This window comes from Daucus carota, chromosome 1 (assembly GCF_001625215.2).
Source record: "Daucus carota subsp. sativus chromosome 1, DH1 v3.0, whole genome shotgun sequence".
In the NCBI taxonomy this organism is placed as follows: domain Eukaryota; kingdom Viridiplantae; phylum Streptophyta; class Magnoliopsida; order Apiales; family Apiaceae; genus Daucus; species Daucus carota.
Window position 1 is genome coordinate 7,196,613 of NC_030381.2, and position 25,814 is coordinate 7,222,426.

Genomic DNA, 25,814 nt, shown 5'->3' on the forward strand with positions numbered 1-25,814 from the left:
AAACTATGTACAATCCACAAACTCCGTTAACAAAGCTTAGCTGTTTACAGTGTTTCAGAATTAACAGAATTGAGAATAGTTTGCTATGACCTTGATCTTATATACAAAACAGAAAACAGAAACTAAACATAAAGTTTGACTTTGACTTTACGGGTGACGGCCCTGACAGTCACTATATTCAACAAGAAGGCCCATAAAGTCACGACTGGAAAAAATGGCCCTGGGATGTCACTTCAAAACGCCGCTTGAAGAAGCGTTTTACGTAAAACGCCGCTTAAAGAAGCGTTTTAGCTAAAACGCTGTTGCGGTTGGCCTTTACCATAAAACGCTGTACAAAAAATATATATGTTTTTTTTTGAATATGTCAATATTTTTTTAAAGACATTAAAACGCCACTTGAAGGAACGTTAGGGGCAGCAAAATGCCACTTGAAGAAACGTTAGGGGTAGCAAAACGCGACTTCGTACCACGTTTACAGTCTGTTTAATAAATTTTAAAAATAAATTAAAACGACACCAAGGCTGGCGTTTTGAGTCAATACGCCTCTTAGGGCATCGTTTTCGCCTTTGAAACGCCTTTTCAGGTGGCGTTTTAAACATGAAAACGCTTTTTAGAGTGGCGGTTTGCTGTTTAAAACGCGACTTGAAGTAGCGGAGCAGGTCAGTAGCTCAGCTACATAAATCAACTTTCAACACATACACTGTTACAAGCACTAAGATTAAAAAAAAAATTATTCAACACTTTTATCAATAAAAACGTTAAACTTAAAATAATAACGAACATAAGTCTCCAAATTTAACATCTTACATCTCATAAGTACAAATAAAAGTCTTCAAATTTAACATCATTACATCACATGTCTTAAAATTGAAACTAAATGCATAAAAGAACTAGTCAAACAATTCAATTCTTTCCGCGAGCTGCTTGAAAATCCATTGCATTCTTAAATCTTGTGGACTTTCTTCTTCCCTTCTTCTTTGGAACCTCTTTATCATGTGTGACTTTTGGAAAATCAACAAGTCTTAGCCAACGAGCATCCCTTTTGCTTAGTATCGGTTCGAATATACCATTATACACTTTTGCCACATTCTCCAACTTATAGCAATCACCTACAAACCTCTCATGACTCAAGTTCAAATAGGCACAACAAGCAATCAAATGAGAACATGGAATGCGATAAGTTTGCCATTTACCACATGAACACATGGACTCATTGATCCGGACGGTATGACTATTATTTCCCTTTTGGCCAATCTTCCTAGTAACCACTTGAAACAACAACGAAACTCGATCAAAAACTTTCACGCTATGACCACCACCACGTTTGATTGATTGACTAAGCATCTTATTGGCATGCTTTGTAAACAATTGCCCTTTAGATAATTGGGATGCAATTTCCACCTGTCTTTGGTCAAAATAGCCAACCGTCTTCAAAAATATCTCCCTTACCAAAGAACTAATCGGAAGGTTCCTACCTTCAATAATTGCATTGTTCCAACTTTTGGCATGATTGGTGGTCATGATACAAAAACGTCTTCTCCCGTCATGCACTAGTGATCATTTCTCCAATGGTTCATCCTCAAACCATTTGGCCGCTCTGGGCTCCATGATCAAAAGTTGCTCCTATAACAAATCAAATTTCTTCTCTTGAACTTGAGGAGCCAACTCAACTATACTTTAAATTTTTGTTTATATAGAAGACAGTAAAACGCCACTTCGGGTTACGTTTTACTGGAGATATAAACGTAATTGAATAATACGTATTTGATATTAAAAGAATAAATTTGTTTTACAAAACGTAACTTCGGGTTACGTTATGGGTGATTTAAAATATCTACAGAGGAAACGTGGGTTTGTCTGGCGTTTTCGTTTCAAAAGTAAAACGACACTTGAAGGCCCGTTTTGGAGTGACAATCTGGGCCATTTTTTTAGATCGTGAAAACAGGGGCATTTACTTTCAAAAAGAAGACAGTGAGGGATTTTTCTCTGACTTTATTGTACATAACTATACGCTCTCAAGAAAAGTATTAGATTTTGAGGGGAAAACATCAAACTACTAGTATTGTAAATAATGTTATGCAACGGTAAAAATATAAATAGTTTGAATATTTAAATTTTTTTTATGTGTTATAATTTTAGTATTGAACATTCTCATGAATGCAAATATGACTTGTTTATGTTGTACAACAGTAAAGAATTACATAATATGATTATTAAAAATTGTTTTTGGTGTTATCATTTTGATATTAAACATTCTATTCAAGGTGTACATGATTTGTTTATGTTGTAAAACGGTAAAACATTATAAAATATGAATATTAAAATTTTTTGCAAAAATAGGTTGGTTCAAGTCTCTTGGTTTACTCAACAAAACATGGATAAATTTGCAAAGAAGCTTTGCTTTAGAGTTCATGGTCTCCGGCTGTGTTTTTGATAACAATAACGAACTTTGTTATTTGAATCATCAAAACCAACGGTTTCTTGATGAGGATAAGAGGATGGAAGAAACTGAAATCGCAAGACAATTGCTTCCGATTGACTTGTCTCTTAATCATATAATGAAGATTGCATTGCCGAGTTGGCTAATACTTGGTATGACGATTCTCCGAGAAGTCCCGTTGATTTTTTGAGTTATCATTTTCGAAGCACGAATATTGTGCCCTCGACGATCTCATTCTTGACTACGCGAGTCGAGTGGGTAACGAGTCCCTCCCTTTATTACTGCCTAGTAGTTCATTAAGTGTTTTGTTACCGAATATCGGTGAGATAAGACCCGATTTCAGGGACTATTTCAATTTTGATTTGGGGGATCATCTTATCCATGAAGGATTTTGTACTGACGAGTATTATCTCGCTGAGGATTTTTGGAATGTCGTCCAAGACTTTTGTATGACGGCTACCCGGTTGTCTTTTATCGTCAACACAAACATACATGTTTGAATGACATTTCCATTCTTCAGACATATCCGGATGGATTTTTAGTCGATCACCCGCTGTCTATCCCACTTCCCGGGTATTATTTCCTTATATGGATGATTTAGATTATGTTATCTCCTATTGCCTAGGCAATGTTATTTTGCCACAAAAAAAAAAAGACTGGCAAATTCCCATGTACGTACATAGTGGGAATTATTAGATTATGCAGTGTAATTTTATATGGTCAAGTCTTGTTGCAAACATTCTGCGTTTGATTTGCTTATGAGATTTTATACATCTCTAATTATTTGGATATATATAAGACAATTGTTATGGTGACCATCTTGTAAATATTTGATTCATATGTGTGTGTGCGACAAATAGTTGTAGTCACTCTATATTTTATTTTTGTAGATGTTTTCAGATTTGGATTATGAATTTACGTATCATTCTCAAGTTTTACAATTCCCAAGAGAGATTGAATTGTAAATTCACGTACTGGCCAAGCTCTCGAGCTTGTCTTGACTGGAATTCTGGAAATATTTGCTCAACTTTGGCTTGTTTGTGTCAACAAGTATCAAGTTACCAAAAATGGAGGAAATGAGGCAATTTATGCCCCCAAGATAAAGCCAAAAGTGCCCTGAATCCATCATATATATTATACAATGAAAAAGTTATCAGTCGAGTTGAACTATCTTCTGAATCTTTTAATTCTCTTGTTTCTTTGTATTTTTCTCGTAGAGAGAAAGTGTAAAGGTAAAATAGTGGACAATCATAATGGCAAGAATGGGGGCAAAACAGCAAAAAAGAAAGGTATGTATTGATGGTTGACTTTCAAAAACTGGAGCAAGGGATGCGACTTGGTAACTGTGGCGCCCTCCAAACCCGGGTCAGAAGTTTGGGGTCCACATCTCAACATAAACCTGTAATTAATGATATAATATATATAGTGACCCTTCACTGTCCTTGGATCGCGACAGGTTAAAGTATAAAACAAGCCACAACACAACTTTAATTATTACAAACCCAAATCCCAAAATAAAAACTTAAATCTTACAAGCTTACACGCCATTTGTGTCTCGTTATTCAAACTAGTACATATATGAAAAGCCAGGTGCTGCTGATAGCTCTCTTCATCTCCTAGCCTGGAATCCTGACCTTACTACTAGCCTGAGGGTCATCGTTACCAACTTTCTCTGCCTTCACTGGAAAGAACATAAAATACCGCAAGAGTGAGCTAACCAGCTCAGCAAGTATAACAATATCAATTTAAAATATTAATCATAAGCTGAAGGAAACCAGTGTCTCAAGGAATCAATCTCAATACCAAGATTTGTTTTTAGAACATTGATTAGAATTGGATATTAAATTTATTTTTAAAAATCAAAGGTTAGGCTGCTGATCAGTCAGACACTAACCCCGAGCAGGTCCCACCATGCTCGTTTACTGGATCCAAGGCACACATTGGCCTAAAGCGACCACTCATCTGGTCTGACCATTCATTTGGTCCAAGTTTAGAAAACTATCCAATTCTATCACAATCAAGATGATCAACAATATTATTCAACAAAATAGAAACATCAACATCATGAATAAATTTTTTTGAAGCAGAAGCAGACTACTATTCAAAGTGTCTCAGATGGATTTCAAAGGAGGAATGAGAAATATCTTCATGGTTTAGCAAAGAATCAAATATTGCCTCATAGGATGGCAAAGCATATCAACGTGTAGCATTTATATGAAGAAGGGTTCTAGGTTCACAAAAAGAATCCAAGTATAAATGAATGCTGTTAAGATCAAGAAACTGGAGTTTATGGAAAGAATCAATCAACTGTAAGGTATATGTCATAACAGATGTTATTTGGGGTCGATCAACTGGTTACGGTCTGAAAGAAGAGTGATTGATAACTGGTTGAGGTATCGAGGGTATATTTTTGAAATGAAATTAGGTTCTTATGGTAATCATTTAGAAGTTTTAAAGATGGAAGGTTTACAATTGAAATAAGTTTCGTAGCAGGTATCAAAGAATCGGTCAAAGGTTCAAGAATCAATAAGGTAAGTAATCCATAATATAGTTCAAGAAATTTGGTTGAAGGTTCAAGAATCAATAGGATAAATAATCCATAAAATAGTTCAAGAAATTTGGTTGAAGGTTCAAGAATCAATAGGATAAATAATCCATGCGATAATTCAATAGGTCACAGGACTTCATCAGAAAGTTCACTAAATAATCACAACAGATACAACATATAATTGAAGGAAAGTCTGAGGGAACTTGCCTTATATAGCTGATCTCAAGTTTCAACTACGCTTGCTCGCTATACTACTCTATCACCACTTGCTTTCCCTTCCTACGTCTCGCTTCTTCTGCTAATCACAACAATTCTTTATCAATATATGATCTCATACTATTCTTATCATCCTTTATTCGAAACGAGCTTCTATCTACCCTTCGTTTCACCCAAATCCGATTTACGGATCAAAAGATATGTCAAACACAATTTTATATCAATCACGTAAATACATCACATGTCAATCAGATAGCACATAGCACATATCACATAAAATATTTAATAAAATGTATTTTTCAAAGGAAGTTTGAAGTCAAACGGATTTTTCTGGTATTTATTATAAATTTTTAAACATTTTTCGGAATTAAAACGGTCAAAGAATCATTTTATAAATAAATAATCCATTTCTGGATACTCGAAATCAAGTCCGAAATTATTTGAAATCAATTAACGAGCTTCAATCATATTTTGGAATAATATTTTAAAGCTCGAAACTATTTTTCGGAATTTTAAAATCATTTAAGAAAATATTTAAAATAATTAAATCCAATTAATAAATCAATTAAAATCAATTAATAATTAATTAAAACAATTAATCAATTAATAATTAAATTAATTGACTAACTATAATAATTAATTACTAATTAAAATTAATTAATAAATTAAATCAGATTTATTTTTGAATTAATAAATAATTAAAAACAATTTTTGAAATTAAAATAAATGATTTTCGAAATTAAATTTAAATCAAAAATCATTTTTTTAAAACTTTAAAAAAAATCCAGGGTTTGAATTGCAAGTTTTGAAAACTACAGGGTTTGATTTGCAACTTTGGAAACTTCAGGGGTCTAAATGTCAAAAATGAAACTTGGGTGGCTAAACTTCACCACCTCCAAAAGTCCAGGGGCCAAACTGCAATTTTGCAGCCGCCGCCCCTGGCTTCGCCGGAGGTGGCGATTCCGGCCACCAATAGCCTCCAAATGGTGCAGATATGGAGTATCAAGCCTCCCCAACTCATCCATACAATCGATTTCACCAGAAACGGCCGGAATCAACCGTAATCGATCGAAGAAACTCGCCGTCGCCGGCGAGTTTTCTTTGAATCGATTCGTTCGATTCACGAACCTCAGCTAAGATTTGAAGCTATGTACACGTTCCTGAGATCACAACCAACATGATGGTATCATCCAATTTCACTTCTACCTCCTAGATTAAATAACCCTAATTTCCAATTGAAAACATTCATCGCGCACATAAACCCTAATTCCTGATTTCGAAGATTAAACCTCAAATTGAACACGTTATTGAACTCCAAATCAAGCATATGATATACCAAAATGATCAGGAGAAGATTATCTACAACATACAATCATCAAATCACACAAACAACTTCAAAATCAAAAATCCCTAATTTGAGATTATTTACTTCGAATTTAAAACTCAAAATCCAAACCCACCTGATGTTGCTGCACTGATTTTGATGCTAGATTATGATTCTACTTGTTAAAACCTTCAATTTGAGTCCTTGAACGCCAAAATCCGAGTCCGATAACGCGTCCAAATCCTCGTTTGAATCTCAAGAACACGAAGAACTCTCTCGGGAATTTCTCGGTTTTAACTGGTTTTATGATTTTCGTAATGAAATAAAGTACGGTTAAGGATATTTATACTTATAAATAATTAGTACCCCTTTGGATCATATATGGCATGAAAATACAATGTTTAATAGCTTTATACTAATAGAACGGGTCCAATCGGTACCGGTTTTCGAGATAATCATCAAAACGGGGCTTTTAATCCGTCATTAATATGCGGGTCCCACCGTCATTATGACAAGATAAGGATAAGTATAAAATATCTAGTTTCACGTCTATCGATACAACCGGATAATTATCGAATACCGAAAGATTCCGCCGGACCGGCTCCGGAACAAACCGTACTCCGGATCGAAAAAGTCAAAACATGAAAAGTGTCCGGAATGTTCAAATTAGGCTAAAGGTGAATTTTGTTGAAATTTTCGAGAAGTAAAATCTCGGTACCGTTGCAGGTTAACGGTTTTCGAAAAATTAAAATAATTAATAATTAAATATAATATACGTAATTAAATCCATAAATCAAATATAAAATATTACGACAACACATAAATCGATATGAAAATATCTAAATAAACTATATTTCGTACTGAACATATAAAAATTGATATTCCTCAATTTTAATTAAGAATACATAACTAAATTAATAGAACAGGAACCAATTAATTCACAGAAATTCATATAAAATTCATATAATATTCATTAATCATTCAAATAATTACACGAATAATCCCAGATGTTACATCCTTCCCCCCTTAAAAGGATTCTGTCCTCAGAATCGCTTAGGTAAACAAATGAGGGTACTTTTCACGCATATCACTTTCTAATTCCCAGGTTGACTCTTCAACCTTCGGGTTCCTCCACAATACTCTTACTAACTTCACTACCTTATTTCTTAACACCTTCTCTTTTCTATCTAGGATTTCCACTGGCATTTCTACATACGATAAATCAGCCTCGAGTTCTACCGGCTCATACTCTATCACATGTTTCGAATCGAGATTATACTTCTTAAGCATCGATACATGAAAGACGTTATGAATGTGCTCCATTTGCGGGGGTAACGCCAATTCGTACACTACTTTGCCTACACGTCTCAAGATTTCAAATGGCCCTACGTATCGGGGACTCAGCTTGCCTTTCTTTCCGAACCTGGATAGTCCTTTCCATGGTGACACCTTCAGTAACACTGCCTCTCCGTCTTCAAATTCTACGTCCTTCCGGAATTGATCTGCATAATTTCGTTGACGACTCTGTGCCGCAATTAGTCGTTTCTGAATAATTTCGACGACTTCTTTTGTTTGCTGTACTAATTCTGGTCCCAATACTTTGCGTTCTCCGACTTCATCCCAATATACTGGTGATCGACATTTGCGTCCGTAAAGAGCTTCATAAGGAGGCATCCCAATACTTGCGTGATAACTATTATTGTATGCAAATTCCACCAAGGGTAGATGTTCGTCCCAATTGCCTTTGAAATCGATTGCACAAACACGTAGCATGTCCTCGATTGTCTGAATCGTTCTCTCACTTTGGCCGTCTGTTTGTGGATGATATGCCGTACTCATATTCAATTTAGTGCCTAAGCATTCTTGAAAACTTTTCCAAAATCTTGAATTAAATCGTGGATCTCTATCTGATATAATGGATACGGGGACTCCATGACGAACTACAATCTCTTTCAAGTACATATGAATTAATTTACCCAAAGAGAATCTCTCATTGATCGGAAGAGAATGAGCTGACTTGGTTAGTCTGTTCACTATAACCCAAATGGCATCATGGTTTGCTTTAGTCCTTGGTAATCCTACAATGAAATCCATAGCAATATGTTCCCACTTCCATTCTGGAATCTCTAAAGGTTGCAATAATCCACTTGGTCTTTGGTGTTCTGCTTTCACTCTTTGACACGTATAACATTTGCTCACCCATTCTGAAATCTCTCTTTTCATGTCTGGCCACCAATAGTTTTCCTTTAAATCTCTATACATCTTAGTGCTGCCTGGATGAATTAAATATTTGGAATTGTGTGCTTCCTGCAATATGTCATTCTTTAACTCTGTCACTGGTGGAATCCATATCCTGGAAGAAAATCTAAGAATGCCTTGATCATCTTTCTGTGTACATAACTCTTCTCCCACTAACTTGTTCACATCCTGATCCATTACCTCTTCCTGGCACTTCTTAATCTTCTCTAATAGCTCTGGTTGGAAGGTCATGGTATACAATGCTATCTTTACTGGTTCATGAATTCTTACTTCGATTTCCAACTTTTGAAACTCCTTATATAATTCCTCTGGCACAGTCAATACGTTTAACCTCTCCTTTCTACTTAAAGCATCCGCTACGACGTTGGCTTTTCCTGGATGATACTTAATCGTACAATCATAATCCTTAATCAACTCTAGCCATCTCCTTTGTCTCATGTTAAGCTCCTTCTGGGTAAAGATATACTTCAAACTTTTATGATCTGTATAAATCTCACATTTTTCTCCGTACAGATAATGTCTCCATATTTTTAATGCAAATACAATAGCTGCTAACTCCAGGTCATGAGTGGGGTACTTTTGTTCATGAGGTTTAAGTTGTCTAGACGCATACGCAATCACTTTATCATGTTGCATCAATACACATCCTAATCCTTTATAAGAGGCATCACTATAAATCACAAAATTTCCTTGGTCATCTGGAAGGGACAATACTGGTGCTGACACTAATCTCTTCTTCAACTCCTGAAAACTTTCCTCACACTTCTCATTCCATATGAACTTTTCATTCTTTCTAGTTAACTTAGTCAGTGGGGTTGCAATTCTTGAGAAATCCTGTACAAACCTTCTATAGTAACCTGCTAACCCCAAGAAACTCCTGATCTCTGTGGGGGTCTTTGGTCTTTCCCAATTCATTATAGCTTCAATCTTTGCTGGATCTACCTTGATTCCTTCAAGACTCACTATGTGTCCTAAAAATTGAACTTCTTGTAGCCAAAATTCACATTTAGAAAATTTTGCATACAACTTCTCCTTTCTTAGTATCTCTAAGGCTGTTCTTAAATGTTCTGCATATTCCTCAGCTGTCTTAGAATATATCAGAATATCATCTATAAAAACAATCACAAACTTGTCCAAATACTTCTTAAAGACTCTATTCATTAAATCCATAAAAGCTGCTGGTGCATTCGTTAATCCAAAAGCCATCACTAAAAATTCATAATGACCGTACCTTGTTCTAAAAGCTGTCTTAGGTATATCCTCAGATTTGATTTTGAGCTGATGGTATCCTGACCTAAGGTCAATCTTAGAAAAATATTCTGCTCCTTTCAACTGGTCAAACAAGTCGTCAATACGGGGTAAAGGATATTTATTCTTGATAGTAAGCTTATTAAGCTCTCTGTAATCTATGCATAACCTCATACTTCCATCTTTCTTCTTTACAAACAACACTGGTGCTCCCCATGGGGATACACTCGGTCTGATCACTCCTTTTTCCAATAACTCTTGTAATTGTTTTGCCAATTCTTTCATCTCTACGGGTGCCATCCTATACGGGGCTTTGGATATCGGCTCCGTTCCAGGTGCTAAGTCAATTGCAAATTCTATCTCTCTATCTGGAGGAAGTCCTGGTAACTCATCCGGAAACACGTCTGGAAATTCGTTCACTACAGGAATATTTTCAAGTTTTACTGGTTCCTGACTTTTATCAATTACATAAGCAATAAAGGCTTCGCATCCTTGACGTAACATCCTCTTTGCTTGAATCATAGTTAAGAACTTCTTTACTTGCTTTTGTCCTCTAAACGTTATTACCTTGTCGTCTGGTGCCTTTAGTATTACTTTCTTACTTTTACAATCTATCTGCGCACTATGTTTAGACAACCAATCCATCCCTAAGATTACATCAAACTCCCCCAACTTGAAAGGTATCAAGTCGGCACAAAACTTATTTCCTAAAATCTCAACTTCACAATTAGGACAAACTTGATTAACGGAAATACGATCCTGATTAGCTAGCTCTACATTCATAGCCTCATTCAACAATTTAACCGGACAATTCAACTTATCAACAAAAGCTTGAGAAATAAATGATCTAGTGGCTCCGGAATAAATTAACACCTTAGCATTTAAAGAATTTACGTTAAGCGTACCTGTCACCACATCAGCATCTTGGATAGCATCTTTCACTGACATGTCAAAAACTCTTGCCCTAGGGGGCTCATTCACTTCTGGAACAGTTCCCATGATTCTAAGTGCATTGCTAACAGGGGCTGGTGTCTTGCAGTCTTTAGCCATGTGTCCTGGCTTTCCACATTTAAAACATGTATATCCTATGGCTGGAGTCTTACTTGTTGAGCCTCTATTGGTCTGATCCTTTATCGCCGGCTGGTTCTGACATTCTCTTGAGTAGTGTCCTTTCTGGTTGCATTTAAAACATACCACATTCAGTTTATTACATACTCCTCCATGTCTCTTGCCACACGTTTGACATTCTGGCATTGAAGGCCTTTGCTGATTGGCCTGACTTCCCGTAAGAAAACGTCCTCCTTGTCCACCACTGCCTATTCTCTTGAAATTGGGATTTCCTCCTACTTGAAACTTCCCTTTCTTATGGAACCTCCCTTGATGAGATGATCCTCCTCTATTTTCTGGCTTTCTCTTCTTGTCCTCTTTGGACTTCTGAAACAACTCATTCTCAGTCTCCGCAATCATTGCTTTCTCAACCACTGCCGCATACGTCTCTAATTGCAAAATAGCTAACTTGCTTCTAATCCAAGGCTTTAGACCTTGTTGGAACCTTTTTGCTTTCTGCCTATCTGTCTCTACATAAGTTGGCACAAACCTAGCCAATTCCGCAAACTTATTCTCATATTCCACCACAGACATATTTCCTTGTTTCAACTCTAAAAAGTTCAACTCCATTTGATCTTGAAGAAACCTAGGAAAATACTTTTCTAAAAACAATTCCTTAAACCTCTCCCAAGTAATCTCAACTGTACCTTCCATATTCTTCACAGATTCCCACCAATACGTTGCTTCATTCTTTAAGTAATGACTAGCAAACTTTGTTTTCTGATCCTCACTTGCTGGAACTAATTCAAAACACTTTTCCATTTCTTTTAACCATGTTTGGGCTGCAACAGGATCTGCTGAGCCCTTAAACTCTGGAGGATTAACTGCCTGAAAAGTTTTAAAAGTTACCCTAGGAGTCTCTTGATGTTGCTGTTGTCGGGTAAGATGAGCAGTTTGTTGAGCCAAAATTTGAATTAGTTGGGCCACAGCAGGATCTACTGGGCCTATGTTGACATTCTGGTTATCATGGTTATCATTGATGCTGTTGGTGCCTTCAGGATCACTGTTGGCACGAGTATGTCTTGTTGGAGGCATTCTGTAAAGAAGAAACAATTTACTTAGTCGTTTTAAATCAAATTCTCTTTTTATAAAAAGTTTTTAAGAAAACAAAATTATACATTTTTGAAAACATTTTTGAGATTGTTTACTAAATAAATTGCATGCTTCTTTACAGAATGTAAAGCAATAAAAGAAAGGTTGCAATATTATCACAAAAGTTTATGATCGGTACTGAAAGTAAAGTAAAGTAAAAACAAGTGCGATAAAGTAAAGGACAAGACTGTAAATAAAAGATGCTGATATATATAAGTCAGTGCTGGAGATACAAGCGTCAAGCGCTTCGTCAAAAGTAAAGTACAACAACAGCAACAACAAGGCTATCACCTAGTCAGCTCGGTTAGTCTATATATACATGTCAAAATCTGCTGACAACCACAACAACATACCCGTCATCTAGTCAGCTCCACTAGTCTATATACATACATGTCAAAATCTGCTGACCTGATACATACTACACACTACACACTAATGTACCTGGCACCTCCGCTCTACAACTACTATCATTTAGCTCCCAGGAAAAGTAGGACCTCCAAATGTGTCCAACTCTTTCATTATCCAAATAGCCCAGTCTGCTAAGTCACCATAACCCTCAGCCACGGTATTAAGCTTTGCCATCGCATTCATTCTTACATCCACAATCCTCTGCCTCAGCTCTCGTTCAGCTCTACTAGGGTCCATCATCTGTATGATACGCTCCATCTCTCTGACCTGCCCAAGTAAGTACTGACGCTCCATCCTCATCGCCTCAAACTCATGATAAGGAACAGGGTCTGATGCAGGACGGAAAGAAGTGTGGATAGAAGAACCTCGGGTGGAACTAAGGGTACTGGGTGGGGGTCCACGTATAAAAGGCCTAGCATGATAAGTCGAGGGTATCTTTCTGGATGGAACAACTGCTGCTGCGGCCAACACATCCTCTAAAGAGGGTGAAACAGGAGGGCGAAGCTCAGGTCTCTGAGGAGGTGGGGGTCCATTAACTGTGGTGTCTGAATGTTGTGAATATGGAGGAATGATAGGGTCGGACATCATAAATATCTGCAAATCAATATAACAGAACACCTATAAGAATTCCTGATAGCACAAGAGCCTACTTCTCACTAATACTCACCTCTCAACGTTCTATCTACCTATCACTCATTTCTAGTCCTAATCTTCTACCCAACCTAACAATCTAGGCTTGTTCCATTGACTTAAAACCTGTCGCTCTGATACCAACCTGTGGCGCCCTCCAAACCCGGGTCAGAAGTTTGGGGTCCACATCTCAACATAAACCTGTAATTAATGATATAATATATATAGTGACCCTTCACTGTCCTTGGATCGCGACAGGTTAAAGTATAAAACAAGCCACAACACAACTTTAATTATTACAAACCCAAATCCCAAAATAAAAACTTAAATCTTACAAGCTTACACGCCATTTGTGTCTCGTTATTCAAACTAGTACATATATGAAAAGCCAGGTGCTGCTGATAGCTCTCTTCATCTCCTAGCCTGGAATCCTGACCTTACTACTAGCCCGAGGGTCATCGTTACCAACTTTCTCTGCCTTCACTGGAAAGAACATAAAATACCGCAAGAGTGAGCTAACCAGCTCAGCAAGTATAACAATATCAATTTAAAATATTAATCATAAGCTGAAGGAAACCAGTGTCTCAAGGAATCAATCTCAATACCAAGATTTGTTTTTAGAACATTGATTAGAATTGGATATTAAATTTATTTTTAAAAATCAAAGGTTAGGCTGCTGATCAGTCAGACACTAACCCCGAGCAGGTCCCACCATGCTCGTTTACTGGATCCAAGGCACACATTGGCCTAAAGCGACCACTCATCTGGTCTGACCATTCATTTGGTCCAAGTTTAGAAAACTATCCAATTCTATCACAATCAAGATGATCAACAATATTATTCAACAAAATAGAAACATCAACATCATGAATAAATTTTTTTGAAGCAGAAGCAGACTACTATTCAAAGTGTCTCAGATGGATTTCAAAGGAGGAATGAGAAATATCTTCATGGTTTAGCAAAGAATCAAATATTGCCTCATAGGATGGCAAAGCATATCAACGTGTAGCATTTATATGAAGAAGGGTTCTAGGTTCACAAAAAGAATCCAAGTATAAATGAATGCTGTTAAGATCAAGAAACTGGAGTTTATGGAAAGAATCAATCAACTGTAAGGTATATGTCATAACAGATGTTATTTGGGGTCGATCAACTGGTTACGGTCTGAAAGAAGAGTGATTGATAACTGGTTGAGGTATCGAGGGTATATTTTTGAAATGAAATTAGGTTCTTATGGTAATCATTTAGAAGTTTTAAAGATGGAAGGTTTACAATTGAAATAAGTTTCGTAGCAGGTATCAAAGAATCGGTCAAAGGTTCAAGAATCAATAAGGTAAGTAATCCATAATATAGTTCAAGAAATTTGGTTGAAGGTTCAAGAATCAATAGGATAAATAATCCATAAAATAGTTCAAGAAATTTGGTTGAAGGTTCAAGAATCAATAGGATAAATAATCCATGCGATAATTCAATAGGTCACAGGACTTCATCAGAAAGTTCACTAAATAATCACAACAGATACAACATATAATTGAAGGAAAGTCTGAGGGAACTTGCCTTATATAGCTGATCTCAAGTTTCAACTACGCTTGCTCGCTATACTACTCTATCACCACTTGCTTTCCCTTCCTACGTCTCGCTTCTTCTGCTAATCACAACAATTCTTTATCAATATATGATCTCATACTATTCTTATCATCCTTTATTCGAAACGAGCTTCTATCTACCCTTCGTTTCACCCAAATCCGATTTACGGATCAAAAGATATGTCAAACACAATTTTATATCAATCACGTAAATACATCACATGTCAATCAGATAGCACATAGCACATATCACATAAAATATTTAATAAAATGTATTTTTCAAAGGAAGTTTGAAGTCAAACGGATTTTTCTGGTATTTATTATAAATTTTTAAACATTTTTCGGAATTAAAACGGTCAAAGAATCATTTTATAAATAAATAATCCATTTCTGGATACTCGAAATCAAGTCCGAAATTATTTGAAATCAATTAACGAGCTTCAATCATATTTTGGAATAATATTTTAAAGCTCGAAACTATTTTTCGGAATTTTAAAATCATTTAAGAAAATATTTAAAATAATTAAATCCAATTAATAAATCAATTAAAATCAATTAATAATTAATTAAAACAATTAATCAATTAATAATTAAATTAATTGACTAACTATAATAATTAATTACTAATTAAAATTAATTAATAAATTAAATCAGATTTATTTTTGAATTAATAAATAATTAAAAACAATTTTTGAAATTAAAATAAATGATTTTCGAAATTAAATTTAAATCAAAAATCATTTTTTTAAAACTTTAAAAAAAATCCAGGGTTTGAATTGCAAGTTTTGAAAACTACAGGGTTTGATTTGCAACTTTGGAAACTTCAGGGGTCTAAATGTCAAAAATGAAACTTGGGTGGCTAAACTTCACCACCTCCAAAAGTCCAGGGGCCAAACTGCAATTTTGCAGCCGCCGCCCCTGGCTTCGCCGGAGGTGGCGATTCCGGCCACCAATAGCCTCCAAATGGTGCAGATATGGAGTATCAAGCCTCCCCAACTCATCCATACAATCGATTTCACCAGAAACGGCCGGAATCAACCGTAATCGATCGAAGAAACTCGCCGTCGCCGGCGAGTTTTCTTTGAATCGATTCGTTCGATTCACGAACCTCAGCTAAGATTTGAAGCTATGTACACGTTCCTGAGATCACAACCAACATGATGGTATCATCCAATTTCACTTCTACCTCCTAGATTAAATAACCCTAATTTCCAATTGAAAACATTCATCGCGCACATAAACCCTAATTCCTGATTTCGAAGATTAAACCTCAAATTGAACACGTTATTGAACTCCAAATCAAGCATATGATATACCAAAATGATCAGGAGAAGATTATCTACAACATACAATCATCAAATCACACAAACAACTTCAAAATCAAAAATCCCTAATTTGAGATTATTTACTTCGAATTTAAAACTCAAAATCCAAACCCACCTGATGTTGCTGCACTGATTTTGATGCTAGATTATGATTCTACTTGTTAAAACCTTCAATTTGAGTCCTTGAACGCCAAAATCCGAGTCCGATAACGCGTCCAAATCCTCGTTTGAATCTCAAGAACACGAAGAACTCTCTCGGGAATTTCTCGGTTTTAACTGGTTTTATGATTTTCGTAATGAAATAAAGTACGGTTAAGGATATTTATACTTATAAATAATTAGTACCCCTTTGGATCATATATGGCATGAAAATACAATGTTTAATAGCTTTATACTAATAGAACGGGTCCAATCGGTACCGGTTTTCGAGATAATCATCAAAACGGGGCTTTTAATCCGTCATTAATATGCGGGTCCCACCGTCATTATGACAAGATAAGGATAAGTATAAAATATCTAGTTTCACGTCTATCGATACAACCGGATAATTATCGAATACCGAAAGATTCCGCCGGACCGGCTCCGGAACAAACCGTACTCCGGATCGAAAAAGTCAAAACATGAAAAGTGTCCGGAATGTTCAAATTAGGCTAAAGGTGAATTTTGTTGAAATTTTCGAGAAGTAAAATCTCGGTACCGTTGCAGGTTAACGGTTTTCGAAAAATTAAAATAATTAATAATTAAATATAATATACGTAATTAAATCCATAAATCAAATATAAAATATTACGACAACACATAAATCGATATGAAAATATCTAAATAAACTATATTTCGTACTGAACATATAAAAATTGATATTCCTCAATTTTAATTAAGAATACATAACTAAATTAATAGAACAGGAACCAATTAATTCACAGAAATTCATATAAAATTCATATAATATTCATTAATCATTCAAATAATTACACGAATAATCCCAGATGTTACAGTAACCATTTTTCTTTTCACAAATTGTTATAGTCATGGTCCGGGTCGTTGTGTTCATAGTTTTCCCTATGCTTTGTCTCAACTTTAATGGTGATTACTTTACATAGTTACTAAGTACATTCCCACTATTATTATTTATTAAGTATATTGTTCAAGGTTTTTTTGAAACTGTGTGATTTTCATTTTCTCATATCAACTTCATAATTCTATAAATGATTATTGGACTTCGTGGCTGCCCTGTGGTGGTTGGCTGAATGTCTTTTAATATACATAGGATTGGATTGTTTAAACACTTCGAAAGCCATGAGTATTTTTCGTATAATTCTTTTGGAATCGTCATATAATGCTTTCCCATTATGTTGTTAATGCAATATATTTTGTTTTCAAAAGTACAGTAGACCGGGGTCTTTTTGAATTAGAGTTATTTGGTAGGATTCCCGTCTTACGGAAAATAAGTTAATATGAGAAGTTACTTGACATTGTATTTCAGGCATGTTTGTTTCAGAATACCTGGTTTTGTCATACTTGTTTTATTAGAAAAACCTTGCAACTCTTTGACAAATTGTGGAGATACATGAAATCATTGCGAGAAAACAACTAGATGGAGACCATAAGCTAGGTCAAGTGGCTTTTGGTGAAAAACTTAGCCTTTAGACTGTTGTTCCTTAAAACGTTACCTTTAAAGTTAGTACACGTATTGTTTATATGGTCAACTGGGGTAAATCATCGTAGAAAATTCTAAAATCCGCTCCTCAAAATCTAAATCAATCACTGCTATGCTACACACTTCTTCATATTTGGCTCTTGCACATCATTCTCAGTTTGCTTCCCAGCCTGAATTTCATCTTTGGACTTTCATTGTCTGCTGTTCCTTGATGTAACAGTATGCTTTTGATAAAGATTATGCTCGATGCAAGAAGTACATACCAATAAAACTATCTCTAAGTGCCAATTTCATAAGTAGTTTTGCAATATTTATTGACCGATAACTCATCTGAATTATTCTGTTTTAAAGTGTGTTTCTCTTTTTTGATTAGAGGTTTGAGTTTGTACAAGATATTTTAGTGCAACAAGTCATTTCTTGGGTGACCAACGTGTATTCATTAATGGACTTGTAAAACTAATGCAATCTTATATGTTAGATAACCTTATCATACAATTTTATATGTACACCATCCCCTTATTTAGTGAGGGTCTCAAATATTCGTAACTTCAAGATTTTTATATGAGGGTCTTATAATTTGTTGCTTGTGTTGAGATTTACTATACATTACCTATCTCATATTGCTTGTTATTTACTATACATTACCTATCTCATATTGCTTGTTATCTTGTCTAGGTTTCTTTAATGCATTAGATTAGTTGTAGTCTAAATCTTAAAATTGATATGTTCGGTAATTTAATTATTGATACGTGAACTACATCAATGCCTACAAAAAGTATATTCTTATTTTTAGTGGCCTTTATTCAGGTGAAATACTGTTTAGTGCTTTACTGTGTTGTACTTTGATCGCTCAACTGAGCTTCATAACACTTAAATATCGTAATAATATCGTATGGATATGTCAAATGTGAATAAACTTTCACAATTTTCATGCTGGATAATAAAATGTAGATGAAAACACATGTCAAGAAGTTAATATTTGTTGAGTAAATTGAAATTACAACTAATATCAGTGATCATGAGAGTATAAATACCGTTGACCCAACTGTTGAAATTGAGCTTGGAAGATCTGCGCGACACAAATTAATTTGAAAAGTTAACCTTCGAATGGCTCTCAAGCTTCTAATCATGATCGGTTGGTGCATCATAATACTCTACTGTATTTGGCCATCTCTTAAAAGTTGCGGTAATAACGGTAAGGACTAGAGCAAGAACACAAAGAACGATGTTGGTAAAGATAAAAGATTTAATTTCTCAAGCAAAGTGAGGCCTTTTCATAAAGCATTTCTTTGCTAAATTGATATGAAAAAAAATAATTAAGGTAGTGTTCACAATGAAGAATCATGACCTATGACAATGATGAAGAAGAGAGTTATTACTCCCTCTAGTCCATTATATAAGGCGTTTGAATTTTTACACGTATCCTTAGGAGTTTTGACCACATATTTTATGGGATAAATATCAAGTAAGTCACTCGTTTCGTTCAAATGTATCAATTGAGTGACTGATTTCCAAATTGACTCAAATGAGATACTCATTTGAAAATTTTGTATCAATAATATCACTCCATCGTTAGTCGAAATTTTGAAAATATCATATATTGAGTTTCACACATTTTTTATGAATGATATTACATCCAAATGAAAAATTCCGAGTTCTACTATTTTCGCTAATATTTTTAGATTTTTAAAATTTTATCAACTATTTATTTTTAATTTTTTGGTTGTTTTATTTGATTTAAATTAAAATAAATAAGAGATAAATTTTTAAAAATCTAAAATATTATCTAAAATACTAGAATTCAGAACCTTTCCTTTAGATGTAATATCATTCATAAAAAATGTACGAAACTCAATATATAATACTTTTAAAATTTCAACTAACGATAGAGTGATATTTTTGATACAAATTTTTCTAATAAGTGTCTCATTTGAGTCAATTTGGAAATCAGTCACTCAATTGATACATTTGAACGAAACGAGTGATCTATTTGATATTTATCCCCATATTTTATATTAGTATTTTTAATTTTTTTTTGAATAAAAAAAATATATACTATAGTTTTATTCAGAAAAAAAATTATAAAATATTAATATTTGCTATGTGGTCAAAACACCTAAGACTACGTGTAAAAAAATTAAACGACTTATATAATGGACCAGAGGGAGTATACAAAATACTAATTTAATGTTTCACGCGGTTGGCACTTGGCAACATTTTCAACTAAGTGGACAAGTATTATGGAAAAAAGATTTCTTTCAAAAGAGACTATTATTGTGAGACGGAGGGAGTAATAACCAACCAAAAAACTTCGGAATTTAAAACCAACATGAGACAAACGCCATAGAACTAATAAAAGGGAAGATGTTGTATTCCTCATATTCTTAATGATTTAGGGGGTGTATTCGAATGAGATTTTAATGAATTGTTTTTAGTCTATGGATTACATTATTCCAAAATTACCCTTCTTGAGAGTTATATAATAATTAATGAGGGTTGAATAAGAGTCTACATTAATACATTTATTTATTAGGAGTAAAAGTGAGAAAATATAATCTAATTAATGTTTTTTTAATATGCGTAATTTTGTCAAAAACACCTATATTGTGGGACTTGAGGCTCCCTCCTTCCCATGATACATTTCTCGTTTGATTTTTGTTTAGTCAAATTCATTATATTTCGATAAAAGTTTATATGTATTATAATATTGAAGGAAATAGAATATATTATATCATTGAAAAGCACATATAGTATACTATAAAACGAAATTTTTTATTTTCTAAAATATAAATATTTATTTTTTAATATTTAATCAAAATTTGGTTAATTTGACTTTTTGAAAACCGAAAGGAGATCGAGGGAGTACTTATATTTAATAATCGTAATTGTTTGTCATAAATAATATGTTTCAAAATGAATATAATATGATATATTAGAGTAAATATAATAACAAATGTTGATATATTTTGAAATCTTTCATAAAAATAAATAAAAAAAACATTGAAATTTGCAAGGAGGAATGCATGTAAATGTAAATGGGTCGGAATAATAGGGATATAGAGTTGGGCTCGGGTGTTTAGGGCCTTTTTATATGATGCGGTATCTAGGGTTTATACATACCACTTGATCACTACCCCCGCCGTTGCCTAAATCCTAAATCACACACACAAAGCTTTACTAGTCGCATCTCTGGTCAAATGGTGAGCTGCTACTCGATCTTAATATTCTCGATCTGTATTTTTACATTCTTATTTAGTCGAATTTTTTATTTGTTAGTAAACGAAATGTTTGTTGGTCTGATTTGTAGGCTCCAAAGAAAGGGGTTAAGCCTGTAGCAGCCAAAAAGAAGGCGGTATGGATTTTTTTTATTATGTTTGTGTGTGTTTATTTGGGTGCATTTATCATATAGTGTTGGTTCTTAATTTGCTAATTGAGTTTAGAGCAGAATATACGAGAAATTGTTGATTATTGAGTTATGTGAAATTAGGATAAGGTGATGAATCCGTTATTTGAGAAGCGCCCAAAGCAGTTTGGGATTGGAGGGGCCATTCCCCCGAAGAGGGATATGCATAGATTTGTTAGATGGCCTAAGGTTGTTCAGATTCAGAGGAAGAGGATGATCCTCAAGCAGCGCTTGAAGGTTCCGCCTGCGTTGAATCAGTTTACGAAGACCCTTGACAAGAATCTGGGTCAGTTACCACTAGAACATTTTTTATAACTGATTGTTTGAATACAATTTTACGTGGTTGGAGTCTTTCGAATTGTGGGTATTGTCCTTTTTCAGATATAAGCTGTCATGTGAACTTTTTATCGCTTCTATTGTCGAATTGTAGTTGAGGATTTTTTTTTAATAATGAAATACTGAAATTTGGATGAAAATTCGATGTTGGGACCCTATTTTCATTACTTTGTATGTCAAAAGACCTTGTGATCAAACAAAGTATTATTGAGAAGGCTCATGAATTAGAATCTTTTTGAAAGCAATATTACGATCATTCTTTATAAAAATTAGTCTGCTTTGGATACTCTGTAATTTTGAATGTAAGAAGCTTGGTTTTGGTTATAAGTTGAGACACTTTGAGTACTGTGGAGTATGTTTTCTTGAAATTGCATTGAAGTACTCAAGTTATCAAGGAGGCCTTTTCTTGAAATGAATCGTCTTTAGTTCATCTGGATTTATTATTTGTCTGTAGTAGTATAAAATGTTGATGGCTAAGTTATACCATTATCACTCTTATAAAAATGCAGCAACAAACCTGTTTAAGATGCTTCTCAAGTATAGGCCAGAAGATAAGGTTGCAAAGAAAGAGCGTCTGCTGAAAAAAGCCCAGGCTGAGACTGAAGGGAAAACTATTGAATCGAAGAAGCCAATTGTTGTGAAGTATGGTCTGAACCATGTTACTTACCTTATTGAACAGGTTTAGTTTACCACACTTATGTGTTTGGTTTTCTATTTATTGAACATCTGCTTTGAGCTATTTTCCAGCTGACACATGGCTGCATTTTGATATTGCAGAACAAAGCACAATTGGTAGTTATAGCTCATGATGTTGATCCAATTGAACTTGTTGTCTGGCTTCCTGCACTCTGCAGAAAGATGGAGATCCCGTATTGCATTGTGAAGGGTAAAGCACGTTTAGGAACTGTAAGTGCCCCTCGTCAAAGCCTTTCTTTATTATCAGAAGGTTATTTTACAGAGAAAAGTTAGCAGTGTTTGAATTTATGTATGTGTATTTTTGCCAGATTGTTCACAAAAAAACTGCATCTGTTTTGTGCCTGACCACTGTGAAAAATGAGGACAAGATGGAGTTCAGTAAAATATTGGAAGCTATTAAGGTGCGTATATAATCAGTTTTTATGTCCTTATTTAACAGAGGATACCAACTGTCCCAGCTTTAATAATATAAATAGAACTTAAACATTTTTTTGGTTTCTGCAGGCCAATTTTAATGACAAATATGAGGAGTACCGTAAGAAGTGGGGAGGAGGTATTATGGGTTCAAAGTCACAAGCCAAAACAAGGGCCAAAGAGAGGATCCTTGCCAAGGAAGCTGCACAGAGGATGAACTAGAAGCTCTGATCTTTTTTGTTATTGCAAATCTGTTGACTTGCATAATTTTATATGGATAGAATATCTGCAAGAGGTCATATTTGGTCTAGGCACAATCATGACACTTGCATGTTACTTTTTTGCGTGGGATTTAATGGATAGTTGGCTCTTGCTTAATTCCATCTTTTTTTTATAAAAGGAGTTTTATGGTAACCCTCTGAGGGTAACTGTAGTTTACCAGACATTAAATACAGTTTGATCTTAATATTTGGGTCTTGTCTGGCAAATACAGTGGTTAAACATGGGTATATATAATGAATGAATTTGCAAGGCTGAGGACATATGGTGGGCTAGGAGCTCCAGGACTATTGTCATATATATGACTTTGTAAGCTTTGGAGATTATAAATATCTGCTATCTATAAAGCTCAATTCTCTCTATATTGATGAATCTTCGAAGTTCATAGTCCACACCTCACTCCCGTGTGGAACCTTGAAGTTAGTAGGAAGATGAATCTCTTAATCTTACTAGTTTCACTAATTGTGAGAACTCTTTTTGTATATTATATGCTGTGCATTTAAAAAAAATCATTTTAGATTAATCACTTGCTATTTGGTACTTAGTCTTTGCATTGTTCACTTTCTTTCTTTTAATCATTTCATTACTGCAATTTAAGTAGAAACTGGGAGCTCCCTTCATGAGCCGGTACTTGACGAATGAGTGAAACTTAAATTTGAGGTTATGAAAATTGTAGAAGTGAAGTGAATATCCAAAATTTAATAGGGCTATAGACATTTTTTTTCTAGGTTCCTGAACTATAAATATCAATTCATAAGTAATTCAACTCTTGATTTTTTCCTATATGGGTCTTTCCGTTAGGTCTAGTTTGACGCCGTTAGTTCTTCTTAAGTTCATGAGAATCAAAGATAACTTTGAAGGTGATTCCGGTATCTAAATTTGAAGCTTGAGTAATCAAATTGCTCGTTTTTCAATCTCCTATCCATCTATACCATCAAAATTTAGTCTGGTAATTTCCGAATTTTGAGTTGAATATTAGTTTTCATTTTAATAGCTTTTATTCGAATTATAATGATGTAGATTGATAGATCGTGTGAATATGAGTATGTTCATATAATTTTCGTGTTTTTTAATGTTCAAGGAAAATTCGAGCTCACCGGATTTGAGCTTTTCCGACCATGTTCGCCGGAAAAACTAACGACGTCAAAGCAGATCTAACAGAAGGACCTAAGTAGGAAAAAAATCAAGAGTTGAATTACTTATGAATTGACATTTATAGTTCAGGGACTTCGAAAAAAAAAGTGCCTATAGTTCAGGGACTTTAGAATTAATTTTCCGAATTTAATATGAAATTGATTTGTTTGAACAAAAGTTAACAGGCTTGGCTAACTTGTGCCCTCAGGGCCAGAATAACCGAACCGAACCGTACATATTCGGTCCGGTTCGGTTTGGATTTTTTTAAAACTCCGGTTAATTCGGTTTTCGGTTATAACCGAACTAAAAGTTCGGTTCGGTCCGGTTTCTGAAAACAGAAGTTCGGTTTAACCGAAATAACCGAAGTTTTATATATATATTTAAATCATATTTATATATAATATTAATAATATTTGTATTTAATAATAATAATAATAGATAAGGAACATACATCAACGCCGGTCACCCTAAATTCCTGTCACTGCCCAGACCACAGCCCCCGCAGCTCCACTCCATTCTGTCCCAATCGGCAATCTCCGTAGTCCATTCTCCAGATCGTGATTCATTATTCAAGCTTAACATTCAGTTCTTATTCAAGCTTGTGTTGTTAAACTAGATAAGTAGATTTGCTGCAACATTCTTTCTCATCTATGTTGGACCACTGGCCATTACTCCGGTGCCGGATACAAGTTTTTTTTGTATATATATAAAGTTCGGTTTTAACCGAACCGAACTGAAAAAACCGAAGTAATTACGGTTCGGTTCGGTTTGGTTAGAAACATAAGTACGGTTCGGTTCGGTTTCAAAAAATATGAAAGTTCGGTTTTCGGTTATTTCGGTTCGGTTCGGTTTTCGACCGAACCGACCGTTTGCTCAGCCCTACTCAGGGCACATGTTTAGAGCATATTTCAAACATTCATACTTATAAAAGTAAATTTTATATTTTGTTTATTCATGTATTGTATTATAATTCTAATCTTTTATATTTTTAATAATGTAAAATAATAAAAAATCATAAAATTATTATTAAATATTAAATTGGTTGATTTTAGTTAGAAGGTTGATTTTAATTAGAAAATTAGTGTATATGCAGGAGGGCCTCAATTTTATTTGTGGGATGAAATCAATTAAAAATTGTCATATAAAATATGATAAAAATATTATTCTATATTCTCACATTTTCCTGAAATAAAATATTATTTTATTATAAATATAAAATTTGAAAGATAAATCAAAAAATAAATATATAATCAATATTTTGATAAAGTTTGAGTGATTATAATCATACAAACTTAAAGGATAGCCAATGACGTTAATTATGACTGGTCACAGGGCCGGCTCAAGACTCTTGGTGCCTTAGGCGAATCAAATTTTTGAGGCCTTTTTTCGCAAAAAATAAAATAAAATTTGACATATGCTTTTCCTTTTAACAATATTATACTATAGTTTTTTAATATTTCATAATTCTTTGTTTCATCCTAAATTTTTTTATTAAAACAATTGTTTATAAATTGATAGAAAATATATTGTGTAAATAATTGATATATCTAATTAAATATGAAGATAAATATTTTACTATTTAAATAATTTCACTGTAGATAGTTATGTAGTTATAATGAAATTTGTGAATTTAATTTAATTTTGATATTTATTGACATTTTAGCAAAATATAGAAGTTAAATTTTCAAACAAGTACAGAAATTATAAAATTA

At 34.2% G+C, this 25,814-nt stretch overlaps 2 protein-coding genes across 2 annotated transcripts; one reads left to right on the forward strand and one right to left on the reverse strand.

The window, feature by feature from the left end:
* Positions 1-7,581: 7,581 nt before the first annotated feature.
* LOC135150632 (uncharacterized) lies at positions 7,582-11,676 on the reverse strand. Its single transcript, XM_064087306.1, has 4 exons — positions 10,941-11,676; positions 10,603-10,682; positions 8,945-9,237; positions 7,582-7,951 (listed from the first exon to the last, which is right to left on the reverse strand). Exons 1-4 carry the CDS (start codon positions 11,674-11,676, stop codon positions 7,582-7,584), a joined length of 1,479 nt encoding a protein of 492 aa, XP_063943376.1.
* Positions 11,677-20,878: 9,202 nt separating this feature from the next.
* LOC108220824 (large ribosomal subunit protein eL8y) lies at positions 20,879-23,067 on the forward strand. Its single transcript, XM_017394723.2, has 7 exons — positions 20,879-21,040; positions 21,148-21,192; positions 21,328-21,529; positions 22,089-22,258; positions 22,357-22,485; positions 22,584-22,676; positions 22,780-23,067. Exons 1-7 carry the CDS (start codon positions 21,038-21,040, stop codon positions 22,909-22,911), a joined length of 774 nt encoding a protein of 257 aa, XP_017250212.1. The 5' UTR covers positions 20,879-21,037; the 3' UTR covers positions 22,912-23,067.
* Positions 23,068-25,814: the final 2,747 nt, after the last annotated feature.